The sequence below is a fragment of the Babylonia areolata genome, chromosome 17 (genome assembly GCF_041734735.1).
Source record: "Babylonia areolata isolate BAREFJ2019XMU chromosome 17, ASM4173473v1, whole genome shotgun sequence".
NCBI lineage: Eukaryota > Metazoa > Mollusca > Gastropoda > Neogastropoda > Buccinidae > Babylonia > Babylonia areolata.
Window position 1 is genome coordinate 4,872,047 of NC_134892.1, and position 20,772 is coordinate 4,892,818.

The window sequence follows — 20,772 nt, forward strand, 5'->3', positions numbered from 1 at the left end:
ACATCCGAGGGGTCTGTGTAGAGGAGAAGAGAGGACTGGCCGTACTGAGTGAGATAATGTGAGGGGGAGTTGCGCCGGTCGTCAGCCTCACTCTGTCCGGTCCAGGTCCCGGCCTATCTGGACCGGCCCAGTGGCAAGACATAGTCGAGACGGCTGGAGATAGGTCAGGATGCAGTAGATGGCCATCAGTGTTCTGCATGTGTCTCATTGCGCCCTTTTACCGCTCCACGGAGCATAGCTGAGAATCGCTTTCCTGCCCCGAGTTGAACCAATGATGCTCAGTTTCTTCCGCGCAATCCGCCGGCTTCACACTCTGGTGAACAAGTCCTAATTGTTGTGGGTCCGCCGCAGCAGTTCTTGCATCGTGCTGTCAAGTCTCCCCCAACCCATTGTTTGGCATCCTCATCCACCATTGCAGCCGTTGGGAAACAGTGTCTCCTCTTCTGCCTGCTCCGCCGTTGGGATGACCTTAGTCTTCGTATATGACCCATACGTGGGCGCCACGGCGTTTCCACATACTGGTGGCGGCCAGCAACTACCTCCCTTAGAAGTCATGTTTAATGATGTGCCAAATCTGGCAGAGACTATCCCTCTCCAGACACTCACACACACACACACACACATTCTCTCTCTCTCTCTCTCTCTCTCTCTGTATATATATATATATATATATATATATATATATATATATGTGTGTGTGTGTGTGTGTGTGTGTAGAAGTATATATTTAGTTTTGACAGATAGATAAGTTGGCTGTTTATTTGTCACATGTGCACTTGTTTTTCTCCTTTTTGTTATTGTCTTTTTCTTCAAGTTGTCTTTCTCTTTTGTCTGTCTGTCTGTCTGTCTGACTCTCTTTCTCTCTCTCTATGAGTAAGGTGCCAAACCTTTGTTCCAAAGTCCTGCGAGAGAGGGAAGGAAGAGAAAGAGAGTGGATGAGAAAGAGATAGAGAGAAAGAGACAGAGTATGAGGGGTGGAGAAGCAGAGGGACACAGACAGACAGACAGACAGACAGACATAGATATGCAAAGAGAAAGAATGGATGTCAGGGATACGAATTAAACTGCTTGTCAACTTTTTGTTTCAGATGACGAGGGCTACCAAAATACCAGAACTGTCGTGGCCTTGGTTGTGACAATAATATCATTCTTTGCTTCCATTACAATTTGTGCTGTTCTAGTTTGCAAATGCTCGCAGAATGTCGAATGACGGGCGCAACAGCTGAGTGGTTAAAACGTTGGACATTCAATCTGAGGGTCCCGGGTTCGAACGTCGGTAACGGCGCCTGGTGGGTAAAGGGTGAAGATTTTTCCGATCTCACAAGTCAACATATGTACAGATCTGCTAGTACCTGAACCCCCTTCGCACGCAGAAAATCAAATGCGCACGTTAAAGATCCTGTAATCTATGTTAGTGTTCGGTGGCTTATGGAGACAAGAAAATACCCAGCATACATCAACCACAACAGAATCATCGGAAAGTCGATATTGGTCGTGTAACGGAAAAGAAGAAGAAGAAGAAAGAGTGAGTGTGTGTGTATGAGAGACAGACAGACAGACAGAGACAGAGACAGACAGACAGACATATCATCATCATCATCGTAGAGTTTCCACAATCATCAAGCTGATTATTCTGACACTTTCATTCAGACAGGCTGGCAGACTCATACAAACAAAAAAAATAAAAATAAAAGATAAAAAAATTTTAAAAAGGAAAAATGGCTTCTGCCTCTTAGAATGGTGATATACACGAAAAATGCGAACGCCTCAAAGGAACAGTTGCACATTGATACAAAAGAATGTTTTGGTGCGAAAACGTTGCGTCGTTTAGACGTTCAAAGCGACTGTTTTACAATCGACAGCAACTAATAACCTTAAATAAACAAGGCAGTTTATATTTTTGTGGAATATATTGTTCTTGTTATAGACTTTTTGTGGATTGAATTATCTTATAATATTTCTCAGTTCTGGACAATTATGCACGAAATGAATTTCATCATCATTTGATCATTTACATAGTGGGCATCACATATTACAAATGTTTGACAGTCCATTGCGAAATCGATGAGCGAAAATATCAGAAGAATCTAAATTTTGTCATTATGTACTTCAAATATCTTTTGATAGGCATAGACAGGTAAGTTGGAACATTCTGAAAGTTGTTGGTCATTCTGTATACATTGAATCAGTCACTGTGTTGGGCATGGTAGTCTCAGCTTTGCTATTTCCGATCAACCAGTCTTCGTGAACCACACAAATAAAAGTTACCATATCTCCAGCACTTTGAGCCACGTATCTTTTGTGAGCCACACCAATAAAAGCTACAATATCTCCAGCATTTTGATTGAACCATGCATCACTATTTTGAGCATGGTAGTCTCAGCTTTGCAATTTCCGGTCAACCAGTCTTTCGTGAATTGCCCAAACAACAACGGCACTCAACAAGCTGAACACCATCTGGAACAACAAAAACATCGCTCTCAGCTCAAAAATCAGACTGATGCGTTCCCTGGTTATATCAATATTGCTCTACGCCTGCGAGACTTGGACCCTGACTGCAGACATCGAGAGAAGAATCCAAGCTGTCGAGATGAGATGCTTTCGTAGACTACTTGGCATCTCCTACAGAGACCACATCACTAACACGGAAGTGAAGAACAGAATCAAGCAAAGTATTGGACCCTACGAAGACCTTCTGTCCATAGTGAAAAAACGCAAACTTAGGTGGTATGGACACATCTCCCGATCATCTGGTCTTGCCAAAACGTTCCTGCAAGGCACCGTACAAGGAGGCAGAAGGAGAGGACGGCAGAAGAAGAGATGGGAAGACAACATCCGGGGGTGGACAGGCTTGACGCTCGGTGACGCCCTGAGGAAATCAGAAAACCGTGAAGAGTGGAGAGGGGTGGTGGCCAGGTCAGCAGCGGTGCCCCAACGGTCTGAACCCAGACTACGGGAGAGGTGAGGTGAGGTGAGTCTTTCGTGAACCACACAAATAAAAGCTACCATTACCTATCTCTAGCACTTTGAGCCATGCATCTCTTGTGAACCACACAAATAAAAGCTACCATTACCTATCTCTAGCACTTTGAGCCATGCATCTCTTGTGAACCACACAAATAAAAGCTACCACATCTCCAGCACTTTGACTGGGCCATGCAAAACCAAAACCATTTTCACATGGCTTCTTTGTATCATTAGAAATATATATTATTGACTCACTTGGGTAAACAAAGTGAGTCTATGTTTTAACCCGGTGTTCGGTTGTCTGTGTGTGTGTGTGTGTGTGTGTGTGTGTGTCTGTGTGTCCGTGGTAAACTTTAACATTGACATTTTCTCTGCAAATACTTTGTCAGTTGACACCAAATTAGGCATAAAAATAGGAAAAATTCAGTTCTTTTCAGTCATCTTGTTTAAAACAATATTGCACCTCTGGGATGGGCACAAAAAATAAAATAAAAAAGAAGCCTAATTATATGCAAACTGCATTTACTGTCATATTTATATTTTTTGTATTCTCTAAACTTGGCACTTTGATCTCATATTCTGACACAACAACAAGAGCAGTCATTATTATCATTTTTTGTTCAAACGGGAACTTCTTTTGCTAAGCATGGAATTTTTTTTATTTTGCAAACGTTTTGGTGCAGATAGTAAAGAAAGGAAATTACTCTGTAATTAATGCAAGGGGACTTAATTTATCACAAGTGAGTCTTGAAGGCCTTGCCTCTCTTGTTTTAAATTCTTATTATGTTACCATGGAAAATTAAAGTACACGGTTATAATTATCTGGTGTTTCCAAGAGTTGGCAAACATATTATTGATAGCTTATATCGTTCATGTGTTTGATACAAGTATCTTAATTTTTATGCATTCTTTACGTTTCTTTGAGATGACTGTATAGTTGATAAACATAATCATTAAATGCTTATGTCGTTCATATGTTTGGTACAAAGTATTATGCATTGGCCACCGCGGACTTGGAAGACCCTGCAAGGACACCTTGAAGACAAACCCCAAAGCCTGTGACATAGACATCGCTTCCTGGGAAACTGATGTCCTTGACCGCTCTCGCTGGAGGATGCTGTGCTCTAGTGGCATAAAGACGTCTGAAAACAAGAGAACGCTGGCTATTAAGGAGAAGCGTGAGCTAAGGAAGCGGGGCTCAACTTCTGGAGACGTTTTCCCTTGCAACACCTGTGGGAAGTGCTGCGCATCCAGAATCGGCCTCTTCTTCTGTATGAGGACACACACGACACACACCGACAGATAAGCCTGCCTGCCTACTCATCCGTCGGTCCGACGGGAGACTCCATCATCTACGCATTGGTTACCTTTCTTTGAGAAGAGTGTATGTCGCTGGACATTGATTTAACTCTCTCCATACGAACGGCGAAAGAGACGACGTTAACAGCGTTTCACCCCAATTACCACCATCAAAATATTACAAACGGTAGGCTCTTACACTGAAGAGGTGAATGTTGACAAAGAACACCACAATTCTGACGACGGAAGCTAAAGGTTGGGTCATTGAGACACCCACTGGACATCCGAGGGGTCTGTGTAGAGAAGAGAGGACTGGCCGTACTGAGTGAGTTAAAGAACAACGAATGATTTAGAGATCTACTGAATTTTTTCTGATGACATATTGATGTTTATTATACCAATCTCTCATAGCACTGATGTCCAAGATATGGTCTGTTATTGCGTTTGACCTGGGCTTCTGTGTGTGTGTGTGTAGGGGGGGGGGGTGCGGGAGGGTGCGGAGGTGGGGGTGGGGGGTGGGGGGTGGGGGGGCGCGGGGGGTCTGTTTTCCAGACGTTCTGTTTGTTACGGTTCCAAAACACCTCGAATAAAATTAGCTCAAGTGATTCTACTTGTGTTTGAGGAGGGAAAGTCGAGTGCATACAACTTTCCAACAACACCCCCATTCCTGCATTTGTTTCACATTCATGATGTGTGTGTGTGTGTGTGTGTGTGTGTGTGTGTGTGTGTGTGTGTGTGTGCGCGTGTGTGTGTGTTTGTGTGTGTGTGTGTGTGTGTGTGTGTGTGTGTCGGCATGCAAGTGGCAACAAAGAAACGGTAATGCTTCATGCTGCAGGTTTGCTGAATTCCTCTCCCAATCACAGTTAGTTCTTCAGTCATACATGTTCAGGTTTAACTCTTTCCATACGAACAGCGAAAGAGACGACGTTAACAGCGTTTCACCCCAAATACCATCATCAAAATATTGCAAGCGGAAGGCTCTTATACTAAAGACGTGAATGTTGACAAAGAATACCACAGTTCTGACGACGGAAGCTAAAGCTTGGGTCATTCAGACACCCACTGGACATCCGAGGGGTCTGTGTAGAGGAGAAGAGAGGACTGGCCGTACTGAGTGAGTTAACCTTGACATCCACCTTTGAATGACTGCCGGGGCTGGCTCATCTGGTTGAGCACTGAGCTCACAGTCACACTGTCGTCAGTTCAAATCACAGATACCCAACATTAAAAAAATAATAATTAAAAATATATATAAAGCATTTTCACTGCTCACCTTGACATGGTGGTGTCAGTGCAGGTTCCCCCCCCCCCCCACCCCACCCCCGACCCTCCCACTTTCCAAGTCGCCCTGCACTGGCAACACCACTATAGATCAGCGTGGGCTGTGTCATAATCATGTAGGACATCTGCATGGTGACAAATCAAAACAAATCACGATATTATGGTACAAGAAGGTGATTGAAAACTGGATGAAAATTCCAAAGTACTGTCATGATTTTACATTTTTACCCAACAGGCCATTGACCTTGTTTCTTTTCACACATTTTTTTTTCCACCATGACCAATGATTGCACCAAGTTTGCTAACGATTATATGAGATGTTTCCTCTCCTGCATGCATCAAGCTCTTCCTATTTTGCTAAATAATGAACTTCTCACCCTGCTCACCATAATTATCATCACAAAAGGGATGACCTTCAAGGTCTCATTAATACCTTATATCCTGCTTCCAATGCCATTTGTCGTGGCTGTGAAAATACGAATATCAATGTTTACCAACAGCATACATGGCCAGAGATAATCAAAACACCAGGTTATTACATACTTGCTTTCTTTGTAAACACAACTGAATCAACAATGTTCTCAAGGAAGCATAGTATTGGCACAAAGAACAACATGAACGATAATAAGAATTATAATAAGAATTAAGAAGTAGCAGTAGTAGTACAAATAGGTATACATACATATGTAAAAAGAGCTGTTTTCTTGTTGTGGTTCGATTCCAAGAGAGAGAGGGGAGCAGACAGGGGGATATAGGATCAACTAATGATGCACTCACTCACTCTCTCCTCACATCAATAGCAGGGCCACATGGAGTGGTTTTTATAGAGTGTTTACTTTACAATACAGCACACACACTAAGCAGTTCACCCTGCTTAGCAAAAGCAACACACACTAAGGCAGCACACACTGCCTACTTCAAGTACTTCCTACAAGCAGCGCACAGTAAAAAGATCATCCTACACCTAAAGCAGCACACCTGGAACACAAACACACAACAAAAAACCCAGGTCAGATAAAATCTCAAATATTTGGACATCACTGACATAAAAGGCCTACACCCTCTCAGCACCTTTCATCACATGTCCACCAGTATGCACTCCTCTCACACATAAATCTCTGTGAGGTAATACAAGCTTCATCAAGCAGTGACATCTACCATACTGTGCACTATACCTATGACTGACCAATACAACCCAGAGTGTTCGACTCAGGTTACGCATCATACAATAAAACTGTGTGTTACCATAACCAAACAAATATCCTCTTTGTGTTCACAAAGTGTCCCTCTGACACAAGTACATGTGTGGAAATCATTACTTCCAACATATCTCTGGTAAACAGCAATGTGCAACAACATAGCACTGACCCTCAATGCTCTCATAGTTTACCAACTCATTAATCACATACAATGTTCCTTCCCACTTTGTCTGAACAAAGTAAACCACTGACACATAGCACAACTCCTACACATTTTGATATTGATTTTCCAAAAAATGCACAAAATAATTCAAATCTACAAACCATTCGCACATATGTGTCAGATATTTTAAATTCTTCAGACATTGATTTGCATGATATGGCACCTCGTGTTCTAGTGCCACTTGTCCCTCCCTGGGAGTTAACAAAAGCAAACGTCAACATATGTGCTTCTGACACAACAAAAGGAGAATCTCCACATATAATAGCAGCATCTGTCAGAATTGAATTAGAAGAAAATTTTGATTATCATTTAAAAGTTTACACTGATGGCTCGGTCCTGGATGATAGCAGTGCAGGATCTGCTTTTGTCATTCCTGACCTAAAAACAGAAAAATCATATTATTTAGGTAAGGGACATTCAATTTTTACAGCTGAATTGGTGGCCACCTTATGGCTTTAAATCATCTTGTTGATATACCAATCATAGTAAGTAATATCCCACTTTGTGTTGATTCTCAATCTGTCTTAAAAAGTTTGCTCCTTTTTGAGAATAATCAAAGAGAAGATTTATTGTTTGAAATTAGGTATTTATTGCACTCCCTATTTGTGAAAGGTACAAATGTTGATTTTTGTTGGATACCATCCCACACTGGATTCCGTTATAATGACTAAGCAGACAGGGCAGCAAAAAGGGGAGCAAAAAATCATATAGATAGTATAAAAGTATATTGCCCATTCTCATACAAGGAAATAAGCAATATACTAGAAAGAGACTTTTATAGGTGCTTGAATTCAAGTCTAAAACCTCGTCAGTTGACTCTCTCAGACTTTGGTCCGATTCGCAGACCAATTCTGAGTTTAGCTTTCAGACTATTATCAAATTCATTACGGACCAAGTATTGTTCTAATGTCAATTGCATATACTTTAGTAACCTGACAATTGAGCATATAATTTTTCACTGTAGCTTGATGAAGCCTTTTGTACACGAAAGCGTGTCTTCACAAGTGACTGAGAACGTTGATGTTTTTGACTTTTTGCATTCATTATCAGTTGTTTCGCTTGTCAGTTTAACGACTTCTCTTTTACGAAGTCCTTTAAGTAATTTCAAGTAACTGTATTTAGAGGTGTTTTTTTTTCTTCCAAATTTCACCCACATCTTTACCCTCATTTGCCCAGTTTCCCCCAACCCTCCATTCATCCACATCTCCCACCCCTTCTAACCGATAATACTCAGATGTATTCATAAATACTTTAACAAAATGTCTTCAATCACCGATATGTGTGACGGGACATTAAACAAAATTCTTCCTCCTACACATTTTACCACAACTACCAACAAATCAAACATGTGTTCCACAGGAAGGGGGTGGAAGGAGGGAGGATGGCGAGGTGTCGGCGCGACCTCAAAGACTGGACTTTGGATGGAGCAGGAAGGGAGATAAGAAGGAGGGGGGGGTGTGGGAGGGGGGGGAAGGGATGGGGAGGGAAGGGGGACAGTGTGGGTGGTGGGGGGTGACACTGCTGGCACACTATAACACATACATACAGACATACATTTTTGCATGACAGTCGGTGTGTCAGACAATAACCATCAGAACAGCAGAGGAGGCAACTGCTGTCCTGAGTATCTGGGCTAGAATTTTGATTACAATGGAGAGTGTCTTGCCCAAGTTATTATACCCACTCTCTCGGTCAAGAGGCTTTTAGGACACTGAGTCGGTGTTGTGATTGTCCCCAAAGGCCAACTAGCCCCCAAGGCTGCAACACAAGGAGACAGTGCTATCATGCCTCCCAGTTTGAGAGTCACAAAAGACTAAGCTGTAAATGACTTTCCTTTGCAATGGAGAAGCCATTGACCTTACAGCTCTCTTTCACTTTCCTGTAGCGCGCACGCACACACACACACACACACACACACACACACACACACACACACACACACACACACACACATAATAGATAGACAGAAGGAAACAAAAACTCCAAAATAAACAAACAGGAACAACATTTTAATTCTTCAAGCAAAGTAGAAATTATAAAACGAGTAGCCGAACAAGTTAAAAGAAACAACAACAACCCCGCTACTAGACCTTGAGTGGTGGTCTGGACGCTAGTTATTCGGATGAGACGATAAACCACGGTCTCGTATGCAGCATGCATTTAGCGCACGTAAAAGAACCCACGGCAACAAAAGGGTTGTTCCTGGCAAAATTCTGTAGAAAAATCCACTTCGATAGAAAAAAAAACAAATAAAACTACACGCAGGAAAACATACAAAAAAAGTGGATGGCGCTGTAGTGTAGCGACGCGCTCTCCCTGGGGAGAGCAGCCCGAATTTCACGCAGAGAAATCTGATGTGATAAAAAGAAATACAAATACAAAATGGATATAATAGATATCATAACGATAACAACAACAAAAACAATCTATAAGAATTTCTGAACAACTTTGACAAGTATAGCTACATGAAGAAAAAGCGAATGAAAAGGGGATGGTAAAGGTACAGGATGGTAAAGGAGGGGGAGGTTATTATGGTGAAGACATGGTTTCCAGAACAGAGAAGTCTTTTCAGCTGGCAACACATTTTCAACAACTTCATGGGGTGAAAGTGTACACACTGGAGCTCACATGTTAAACGTTCCGCTCACGCCTACAATATCCAGTCAACGCGGAATTCCTATTCTAAACGTTCGACTTTCAACATTCGTATCAAAACATGTGCACCAAACAGTGACCCAGAGACCGCAGAAACCCGGTCTTTGACCCATGACCGGAATACCTGGAAGATGGATTCTGGTGAACTGTAATATAATAATAAGAAGAATAATGGTATTTATATAGCGCTGAATCTTATGCAGAGACAAATCAAAGCATTTTCCCATCCAGTCATTCACACGCATGCATAACTCTAAAACTGGAGAAACTGAAGACAAGGAAGAGGCAGGGAAGGGAGGCTATTTTGGGAAGAGGTGGGTTTTAAGGTCAAACTTGAAAGAGCTGAGTGTGGAGACCTGACGAAGCGAAAGAGGAAGTCCATTCCAATTGTAAGGTCCAGAGACAGAGAAAGAACTGCTGCCAACAGTCGAGAGCTTGAATCTGGGTATGCGTAAACTGTGTGGCGCTCCAGTGACTCTTCACAGAGCTAAGGGGGACGAAGAGGAGAAGAAGATACCCAACAAATTCAAATCTCTAAGACAACGAGAGAACGACATGGTGCGTTTTGCATGACATTCCGTGTTTTTTTGTGTGTGTGTGTGTGTGTTTTAATAATTTTCTGGTGATGACAAAAAGCAAAAAAAAATGTCAACGGCGATGATGTGTGTTTTGCCCAACATTTCGCAAGTCGGCCAGCAAAATCAGTACAAAGAAACCCCCAATCAAGCCCAAGGTACTGACTGTTATATGTTTCCTAATCGATGATTATAATGATAATTGACATGATTTTATATAGCGCGTTTCTCCAGAAATATACGTACTGCTCAAAAGCGCTTCACACTTCGTTCCCCCACTCCTTGTCTCCCCTCTCAACACCTCCCTCACTCCCCCCCCCCCCCCCCCCCCACACACACACACATAAGTACATGCCAGAATACACTCACGCAACTGAACATTAGAAACCACCCACCCACCCATGACGCCCTCAAGAAAACGCATCACTGCAACACGCACTCACACACACACACACACACACACGAATGCACGGATACTTGCTAGCACCCAGCCATACACACATGACAAAAGGCTTCCCCACAATAACAAGATTAGCACCGAAAAAAACAAACAAACTGTTGTTGCAAAAGAGCAGTCTTAACTCACTCAGTACGGCCAGTCCTCTCTTCTCCTCTACACAGACCCTTCGGATGTCCAGTGGGTGTCTGAATAACCCAACCTTTAGCTTCCGTCGTCAGAATTGTGGTACCTTTGTCAACATTCACCTCTTCAGTATAAGAACGTTCCGCTTGCAATATTTTGATGATGGTAATTGGGATGAAACGCTGTTAACGTCGTCTCTTTCGCCGTTCGTATGGAGAGAGTTAAAAGATTTCAGCGAAACAGAATGTTGCAAATTTCCTGGCAGTTTGTTCCACAATGACGGGGCCTGAAAAAAGAAAAGATCTCTGACTTTGTTGCTTCTTCTTCACATCGGGGATTTTTCAATGCCGACAAGGAAACTGAAGACTTTGCAAACAGCGTCCACAACAGGGGGGGTCCTCTCACCCTCACTGGCAGATTCCAAGTTCTGTAACAGCGAAGTACTGCATGTAAGGGAGCGGAGTTCCTTCAACACTGCTGGGATGTGATCACCGTTTTCAGTTACGGTGACGGTAGTGGGTCGTTTAGCTGCATGTTCAATGAGCAGGCGCATTTTTTTGGATGGGTTTTGTCCTGGCATAACGACTGCCACGATACTGTTGCGGATGATGCGGACCGCCCCCTGGAGGTCGGGTTTGTTTGCGGGTGGATCCTTGTCCACATCGGCCACGTTCAGTCCGCAGATGCCCTTCAGTGCCTTATGTAACTTGAGGGCCTTTGCCGCAGCTGAGGCATCGTCGTGAACCAGGACAACATCCAAAGTTCCTTGGCGCGTCTTACTTTCAGAGTCTGATTCGTCCAATTCAGAGCTGCTTGTATCCGACCAGTTTTTAGTCTTGTATTCGTCGAACGCAAATTTGAAGTATTCTGTGGCAATACCAGGAGCAGACCCTCTGAGTAAGGCTACACGGGCAGCGTTGGTGCAGATCTGCAGGATTTCTCTTTGTGGGATGCATTTTCGCTTTTCTATGAAGGTAAAAGCCTCTTCGTAATCCTCCAGTTCTACACAGCATTCAATGCAGAGCTTTTGATGTTCAGTACTGCCTTCTCTCTCTGGCTCAAGCTTAGCCAGCTCCCGAAGCATGTCCAAAGAAAGTTTGTGTTCTTTACACAACATTAACAGAGGGATTTTTTTTTCAAGTTTTTTGCTTGTTTTCTCTTCTGATGAGTCCACGTCTGTGAGTAAAATGGAAAATGATGAAAACATTTTATTGAGGTCTTCACTGATTCCTGGCAAATGTGCAAAAATTTTGGAGGCGCGCTTAGCAGCCTGCAAAAGCATCAGTCTGCTGTCTTTTCGGAGGTGTTCCTTTTTTGTGTAGTCGGTTTCGTGATGAGCCAGTTCTCCAAGGATTTGTCCCATATCGTCGTAGGCACGAATTTCCATATATGGTGACATGTTGAATGGACGCTTAAGAATTTCCTTGATTGTTTTCATTGCCTCCTTCCCGTGCCCCCGACGTCTTTGCAGTAGTGATAAATCAAATAAAGCTGAATTGTTTAATCCTTCACTGATCTGAATGGCTTTTTCGAACTGGTGCAAGGCCCCGTCCATGTATCTGTCAGCCTGTGACAGTGTTGTTACGGTTGTGTTACTGCTAAATGTAGGGGCGTCTGTCACTTGGCCTTGGGCGGGTTTAATGCCTTTGTAAGGCAAACACTCAGCTGATACCTGTTCATGCAGCTGTCCTTCAGGTACTGAAGGCATATCTGATAGTTGCATTGCCAGGATTTTGTAGGTATCTCCAAGGTGATGGTGACCTTTAGACGAAGGCCTGAGTCTGAGAGATTCCTCCAGAAAATGGCGGGCGTTGTGGTAGTCCCCACAAACTTTCAGAACAATGCCGCATTTACTTAGCACTGACCTGTCGTTTCTGTCATATTCCAAAGCTTGGTAGCAGACGCGTCTCGGCCTCATGCCGACCATGTCACAAAGACTGGTTCCAATGGACTTGCCAGAAAAAAGAGACAGAAGAGTGGCAATCTCAGCATACGTCTTTGCCTTCAAGTTAGGACAAGAACAATTGTTTGCAACTCGAAGAAACAGTCCCAGGATATCTCTGCTCTCAGCTTCAATGCGATCTGTTGGAGTAGACAGCAATGTCTCATGGTCGGCACTCAAAGCCCTTCTCTTTGTAAGAGCAAGACCAAAGTTCCAGAGCCATATTTCAGGCTCCTGGGCGTTGGGAATGACTTCTTGAAACAATTTCACAGCGCTCGGTGAAAATTTGGGGCCTAACCTTGTGTAGCTGAATGCCAGCTCTGCTTTGGCTTTGACCACCAGGTATTGAAAGTCTGCACCTCCCTGGATTCCATTCAGATGTTCCAGCTGATCTTGGGCTCTGGATAATTCACACTCACGCCAGAGAATAACGGCTTTGTTGGCCAGCGTGACCAGGTTGTTGGTCTGGTCCTCCATGGACAGAACCCTATCCAGCTCCTTCAGGGCGTCATCAGGTCTGCCCAGTGTGTACAGGGCAAAGGCCAGAAGGTTCCTGGCTCGGGCGGTCTCCAGGGACGTCTTGTAGCCCACCTCCAGTGCGGACTCTAGGCCAGACGTGAGGCTTTTGACCTGGTTGGGGTTCCACGCGACCTGCATTTGGAATGTGTGAGGGAAGCGGAGCAGGTGGTCGTTGAAGCTGGCGTTAGGGTCGTCAGTCAGGACGCACTGTTCCACCTCGGGACGTGGAAAACCTGAAAACCAGTGACAGGGTCATGAAACAGGACATGTTCTATTCCCCGTCTTCATCTTTTGTCATTTGTATCTCTGCAATACAGAAACGTTAGTCACAATGACAAGGGGAAAGGAAATGTCACACTGATCGATAACATACAGCATATGTAGCATTTATCAATTATTACCAGTGTGTGTGTGTGTGCCGTGGAAGCGGCGATACATAGACTAGAAATGAGTGTGTGGAGGAGGGGGGTAGAGGAGGTGGAGGGTAATGTGTGTGTGTGTGTGTGTGTGTGTGTGTGTGTGTGTGTGTGTGTGTGTTGGAGCTCATGTACGTTTATATGTATTTAACTGTGCTTTCATATCTGTGAAACTGCATGTTTGGTGCATATCTGTTATGCATGTGTGGGTGTATGTGTGAATGTGTCTTCATGTTTTACATTTATTTGCTTATTTATCATCATCGTTATCTTATTTATTTATTTATTTTTTTATTTTTTTATTTTTTTATTATTATTATTATTATTATTATTATTATTATTATTATTATTATTATTATTATTTTATTATTATTATTACTACTACCTTTTTTATATTATAATTATTATTTATTTATTCATTTATTTATTTATGTAAGCTTATCTATTATTTATTCACCTTTTTTTTTCTCAAGGCCTGACTAAGCGCGTTAGGTTACGCTGCTGGTCAGGCATCTGCTTGGCAGATGTGGTGTAGCGTACATGGATTTGTCCGAACGCAGTGACGCCTCCTTGAGCTACTGAAACTGAAATTATTAGAAAAGGCCTTCGAAAATAAACTGTAACATTGATTGATAATACATAGCACGTGTACCATTTATCAATTTTTTTTTTTTAAAGCCTTCGAAAGTAAATGTAACATTGATCAATAATACATAGCTTATGTACAATTTATCAATTATAAAAAAAAAGGCCTTCGAAAGTAAAGGTAACATTGATCGATAATACATAGCACATGTACCATTTATCAATGATTTTTTTTTTTTTTAAAGAGAGGACTTCAGCACAGTACTCAGTGACTCTCAGTGAGTTTGTTTATTGTCGTGAGAGGTATCCGTTATGGCTCTGAGAGTCATCAGAAACCCCTGTATTTTACACAATGAAGCTAAACTGACACATTGGCCCCGCTGTTTGCCGATAGTGTGTACTGACACATCTTCACACATACACAAGAACTCCTCAACTCAATGTACTAACACATCTTCACACATACATTATGACTCCTCAACTCAATGTACTGACACATCTTCACACATACATTATGACTCCTCAACTCAATGTACTAACACATCTTCACACATACACTAGGACTCCTCAACTCAATTTATTGACACATCTTCACACATACACTAGCACTCCTCAACTCAATGTACTGACACATCTTCACACATACACTAGAACTCCTCAACTCAATGTACTGACACATCTTCGCACATACACTAGGACTCCCCAACTCAATGTACTGACACATCTTCACACATACACTAGCACTCCTCAACTCAATGTACCGACACATCTTCTCACATACACTAGGACTCTCCAACTCAATGTACTGACACATCTTCACACATACACTAGCACTCCTCAACTCAATGTACTGACACATCTTCTCACATACACTAGGACTCCCCAACTCAATGTACTGACACATCTTCACACATACACTAGGACTCCTCAACTCAATGTACTGACACATCTTCACACATACACTAGGACTCCTGAACTCAATTTATTGACACATCTTCACACATACACTAGGACTCCCCAACTCAATGTACTGACACATCTTCACACATACACTAGCACTCCTCAACTCAATGTACTGACACATCTTCTCCAATACACTAGGACTCCCCAACTCAATGTACTGACACATCACACATACACTAGGACTCCTCAACTCAATTTATTGACACATCTTCACACATACACTAGGACTCCCCAACTCAATGTACTGACACATCTTCACACATACACTAGCACTCCTCAACTCAATGTACTGACACATCTTCTCACATACACTAGGACTCCCCAACTCAATGTACTGACACATCTTCACACATACACTAGGACTCCTCAACTCAATGTACTGACACATCTTCACATATACACTAGGACTCCTCAACTCAATGTACTGACACATCTTCACACATACATTATGACTCCTCAACTCAATGTACTGACACATCTTCACATATACACTAGGACTCCTCAACTCAATGTACTGACACATCTTCACACATACATTATGACTCCTCAACTCAATGTACTGACACATCTTCACACATACACTAGGACTCCTCAACTCAATGTACTGACACATCTTCACACATACATTATGACTCCTCAACTCAATGTACTGACACATCTTCACACATACACTAGGTCTCCTCAACTCAATGTACTGACACATCTTCACACATACACTAGGACTCCCGAGCTCAATGTACTGACGGATCTTCACGCATACACTAGGACTCCTCACACATGGTTTTTAAGTTTGATGATTAATTATCAGTTTAAAAAGAATCTGCAGAGGATTGTAATAAAAAGCCATGAAAACATCATAAACCTGATGGAAAATTGGCTGTACGGGTATAAACTACATTGTAAACAATAATGCTGGTTGATTCAGATGAACATTACAATGGTACACCGCTTTGATTGGATCTATGTATAAGTACATTCACATACACACTTTCCTCACCGATGTTTAGTTTTGATTTGCCCTAACCAAAGTAGCCCCGAACAAACAAGGGCTTTCACAATAATCATTTCTATGGAATATACGCAAGTCGTAAATCACGAAATACGGGGCAGCAAAACAGAAAATATTTCATTTCCATTCTCACATAAAGGATATAGCAAATTAACAGCCGTATAATATCGATATCGGTCATGTATATACTGTGACATGTGTCATTCAAAGCGTAAATGTTGTCATAAAACACTTTATATGCCTATCAATATCATGCAAAGATGACTGCTCAGCACGTCCGCATGATTAAAGCGACAGAGACACAGAGAGAGCGAGAGTCTTTTATCTCCTACCTATCTTAGAGTACGTTAAAGGACCCACGGCAACAAAACGTTTTTTCCCTGGCAAATTTCAGCAGAAAAATCCACTTTGCTAGGAAAACAAATATACTTGCAGGCAGAAAAAACAAACAAACAAACAAACAAACAAACAACAACAACAACAACGAAAGAAGTATAAATGACGCTGTACTGCAGGGATACACTCTCCCGGGGATCAGCAGTCCGACTTCCACACAGAGGAATATGTTGTGACAATGTGTAATGCGATACAATACAACGCAACGCAACACAACGCAATGCAATGCAATACAATACTACATGCAACGCAATACAATACAATACAATACAATACCATACAATCTACCACGACAGCGTGTAGACAGACACACCATTGGGCCAGGTCACTCACCAGAAGAGGGTGACAAAGCCATAACTTCACAAGTGCTGTGTTTCGCTACAAGACTGAAGTTTAACGATCTACCAGTGCTGTGTTTCGCCACAAGACTGAAGTTCCACAGTGCTGTGTTTCGCCTCAAGACTGAAGTTTAACGATCCACAGTGCTGTGTTTCGCCACAAGACTGAAGTTTAACAATACACCAGTGCTGTGTTTCGCCACAAGACTGAAGTTTAACGATCCACTAGTGCTGTGTTTCGCCTCAAGACTGAAGTTTAACAATCCACCAGTGCTGTGTTTCGCCACAAGACTGAAGTTTAACAATACACCAGTGCTGTGTTTCGCCTCAAGACTGAAGTTTAACGATCCACTGGTGCTGTGTTTCGCCACAAGACTGAAGTTTAACAATCCACAGTGCTGTGTTTCGCCACAAGACTGAAGTTTAACAATCCCCTAGAGCTGTGTTTCGCCACAAGACTGAAGTTTAACAATCCACAGTGCTGTGTTTCGCCTCAAGACTGAAGTTTAACAATCCACAGTGCTGTGTTTCGCCACAAGACTGAAGTTTAACAATCCACAGTGCTGTGTTTCGCCACAAGACTGAAGTTTAACAATCCACAGTGCTGTGTTTCGCCACAAGACTGAAGTTTAACAATCCACCAGTGCTGTGTTTCGCCACAAGACTGAAGTTTAACAATCCACAGTGCTGTGTTTCGCCTCAAGACTGAAGTTTAACAATCCACAGTGCTGTGTTTCGCCACAAGACTGAAGTTTAACAATCCACCAGAGCTGTGTTTCACCACAAGACTGAAGTTTAACAATCCACAGTGCTGTGTTTCGCCACAAGACTGAAGTTTAACAATCCACCAGAGCTGTGTTTCGCCACAAGACTGAAGTTTAACAATCCACAGTGCTGTGTTTCGCCTCAAGACTGAAGTTTAACAATCCACAGTGCTGTGTTTCGCAACAAGACTGAAGTTTAACAATCCACAGTGCTGTGTTTCGCCTCAAGACTGAAGTTTAAGAATACACCAGCGCTGTGTTTCGCCACAAGACTGAAGTTTAACGATCCACAGTGCTGTGTTTCGCCACAAGACTGAAGTTTAACGATCACCAGTGCTGTGTTTCGCCACAAGACTGAAGTTTAACTATCCACAGTGCTGTGTTTCGCCACAAGACTGAAGTTTAACAATCCACCAGCGCTGTGTTTCGCCACAAGACTGAAGTTTAACAATACACCAGCGCTGTGTTTCGCCACAAGACTGAAGTTTCACTGTCCTTTAGTAGTAGGGTAGTGTTAGGAATCTGTCCTGTGTTAGCAGAGTAGAGTTAGGACAGTTTGCCCTTCAGTATTCAGGTAGAGTTAGGACAGCTGTCCTTCAGTAGTAGGGTAGTCAGGACAGCTGTCCTTCAGTAGTAGGGTAGAGTTAGGACAGCTGTCCTTCAGTAGTAGGGTAGAGTCAGGACAGCTGTCCTTTAGTAGTAGGGTAGAGTTAGAACTGCTGTCCTTTGGTGGTAGGGTAGAGCTAGGACAGCTGTCCTTCAGTAGTAGGGTAGAGTCAGGACAGCTGTCCTTTAGTAGTAGGGTAGAGTTAGAACTGCTGTCCTTTGGTGGTAGGGTAGAGCTAGGACAGCTGTCCTTTCGTAGTAGGATCACTGTTGACACTGTTTTGGATGGTTAAGTTGAGGAGTCCAGAATCCAGGGAGGCCTTAAGGGTGTCAATGTTCACAGAATCCAGGGAGGCCTTAAGGGTGTCAATGTCCACAGAATCCAGGGAGGCCTTAAGGGTGTCAATGTCCACAGAATCCAGAGAGGCCTTAAGGGTGTCAATTTTCACAGAATCCAGGGAGGCCTTAAGGGTGTCAATGTCCACAGAATCCAGGGAGGCCTTAAGGGTGTCAATGTCCACAGAATCCAGGGAGGCCTTAAGGGTGTCAATGTCCACAGAATCCAGGGAGGCCTTAAGGGTGTCAATGTCCACAGAATCCAGAGAGGCCTTAAGGGTGTCAATGTTCACAGAATCCAGGGAGGCCTTAAGGGTGTCAATGTCCACAGAATCCAGGGAGGCCATAAGGGTGTCAATGTCCACAGAATCCAGAGAGGCCTAAAGGGTGTCAATGTCCACAGAATCCGGGGAGGCCTTCAGATGTCAATACCCGAAGAATCCACGGAGGCCTTCAGGGTGTCCTTGAAGCATTTCCAAAAGAAAAAAAGCCCGGTACACAACGGGATCAATAACACCCAAGTCAGTGGTGACGCATCTTTGTTGCCGCGCGCAGTCTAAAAATAAATCCAACGAAACTTCCTGTCTGGTTCTCAGAATTTTTATTTTTAGCATTCTCTCTCTCTCTCTCTCTCTCTCTCTCTCTCTCTTGTTTCACACGCATGACTATGCGCGTTGGGTTACGCTGCTGGTCAGGCATCTGCTTGGCAGATGTGGTGTAGCGTATATGGTTTTGTCCGAACGCAGTGACGCCTCCTTGAGCTACTGAAACTGAAACTGAAACAGACACGCATGAAGCACAACTGTTCTACCGATGAAGAAAATCGTTGACCTCGATAATGCTACGGATGCAACTAACTTGCAACCAAATTCAAATTTTGGTTGCAAGGCTGGTACATGCGACTGGACGGTCTCCGCAGGATGCAACCGGCGGCGACTTACGTGCAACTAACTAGGCAACACACACGGGAAACCACGCTGCGAGCGTCTGCCAAGCCAGACAGAAAAATCCGTGACACGCGTGCCGCTTGCGTCATCAATTTCCTGTTGGAAACCGGCTGAGACGAGCGGCAAGCTGTGGCAACCGGCGGCGACCGTTTTTTCGCAGTTTAGTTGCAAGGCCCTCAAAAAAATATCGGTCTTGGAGTGGAAATAAAATGAGCCTTGCGACCAAACATGCAACCAAAAATCGGGAAAATCCGTTGGTTTCTGAGACCGGCAGCGACGGGCCACAACCGGCGGCAACCAGTCTCCACCAGTCTCCGCCGGTTTCAAAGAGTTAGTCGCAAATTGGTTGCAAGTTAGTTGCATCCCGTGTAAACGTAGTTTAAGGAAAACATAAAACAGGTTGCAGGAAAGACGCCATTAAGTCAGTTCCCGCATCTCACGAGAAGCAGCTGTTGTGAAGTCGACGCCACTGTATTTCAGCTTGGTTCTTGATTTGAAGGAAAAGAAAAAGAAAAAAAACCAAAAAAAAAACCAAGCGTATCGCGAATCTTATTGATTGTTTTCACGCAATCACAGTTTCAGTGTACATGAGGCATCTGATCCTCCCATCTTTCCCCCCTTCTCGTCAGATGTGCACATGCCCTGCCCAGGCATAGACCTGGCATTGGGCTCGCGCCAAGATAACGTGGCAGCGAGAATTGCTATGGAATGATCTGGCAGGGGAGGGGGAGGGGGGATAGGGGGGGGGGGAGCGGGGGGGAGGGGGGAGGTTACTGACATGTTTGTACGCAACAGTTTTCTCACTCACTTTGTGTGTGTGTGTGTGTGTGTGTGTGTGTGTGTTGTGTTGTGTATGTGTTTGTGTGTGTGTTGTGTGTGTGTGTGTGTTGTGTATGTGTTTGTGTGTGTGTTGTGTATGTGTTGTGTATGTGTTTGTATGTGTGTGTGTGTGTGTGTGTGTGTGTGTGTGTGTGTGTGTGTGACATGTTTGTGCGCAACAGTTTTCTCACTCACTCTATGTGTGTGTGTGTGTGTGTGTGTGTGTGTGTGTGTGTGTGTGTTTGTATGTGTGTGTGTGTGTGTGTGTGTGTTGTGTTGTGTATGTGTTTGTGTGTGTGTGTGTTGTGTATGTGTTTGTATGTGTGTGTGTGTGTGACATGTTTGTGCGC

The 20,772-nt window shown here is 43.4% G+C and overlaps 2 protein-coding genes across 2 annotated transcripts; both read right to left on the reverse strand.

Annotated features, from left to right (window-relative positions):
• Positions 1-10,620: 10,620 nt before the first annotated feature.
• LOC143291599 (uncharacterized) lies at positions 10,621-17,071 on the reverse strand. Its single transcript, XM_076601545.1, has 2 exons — positions 16,946-17,071; positions 10,621-13,476 (listed from the first exon to the last, which is right to left on the reverse strand). Exons 1-2 carry the CDS (start codon positions 16,965-16,967, stop codon positions 11,108-11,110), a joined length of 2,391 nt encoding a protein of 796 aa, XP_076457660.1. The 5' UTR covers positions 16,968-17,071; the 3' UTR covers positions 10,621-11,107.
• Positions 17,072-18,527: 1,456 nt separating this feature from the next.
• On the reverse strand, positions 18,528-20,241 carry LOC143291600 (uncharacterized). Its single transcript, XM_076601546.1, has 2 exons — positions 20,044-20,241; positions 18,528-19,119 (listed from the first exon to the last, which is right to left on the reverse strand). Exon 2 carries the CDS (start codon positions 19,001-19,003, stop codon positions 18,557-18,559), a length of 447 nt encoding a protein of 148 aa, XP_076457661.1. The 5' UTR covers positions 19,004-19,119; positions 20,044-20,241; the 3' UTR covers positions 18,528-18,556.
• Between the last annotated feature and the right edge of the window lie 531 nt (positions 20,242-20,772).

Excerpts from the sequence above, each read along its gene's own strand:
- LOC143291599 (XM_076601545.1), bottom strand. The coding sequence starts at position 16,967 with ATGGCTTTGTCACCCTCTTCTG. Across the intron at positions 13,477-16,945 it reads GGCTTTGTCACCCTCTTCTG|GTTTTCCACGTCCCGAGGTG; the intron begins GTGAGTGACCTG and ends ACTGGTTTTCAG.
- LOC143291600 (XM_076601546.1), bottom strand. The coding sequence starts at position 19,003 with ATGGCCTCCCTGGATTCTGTGGACATTGACACCCTTAAGGCCTCCCTG.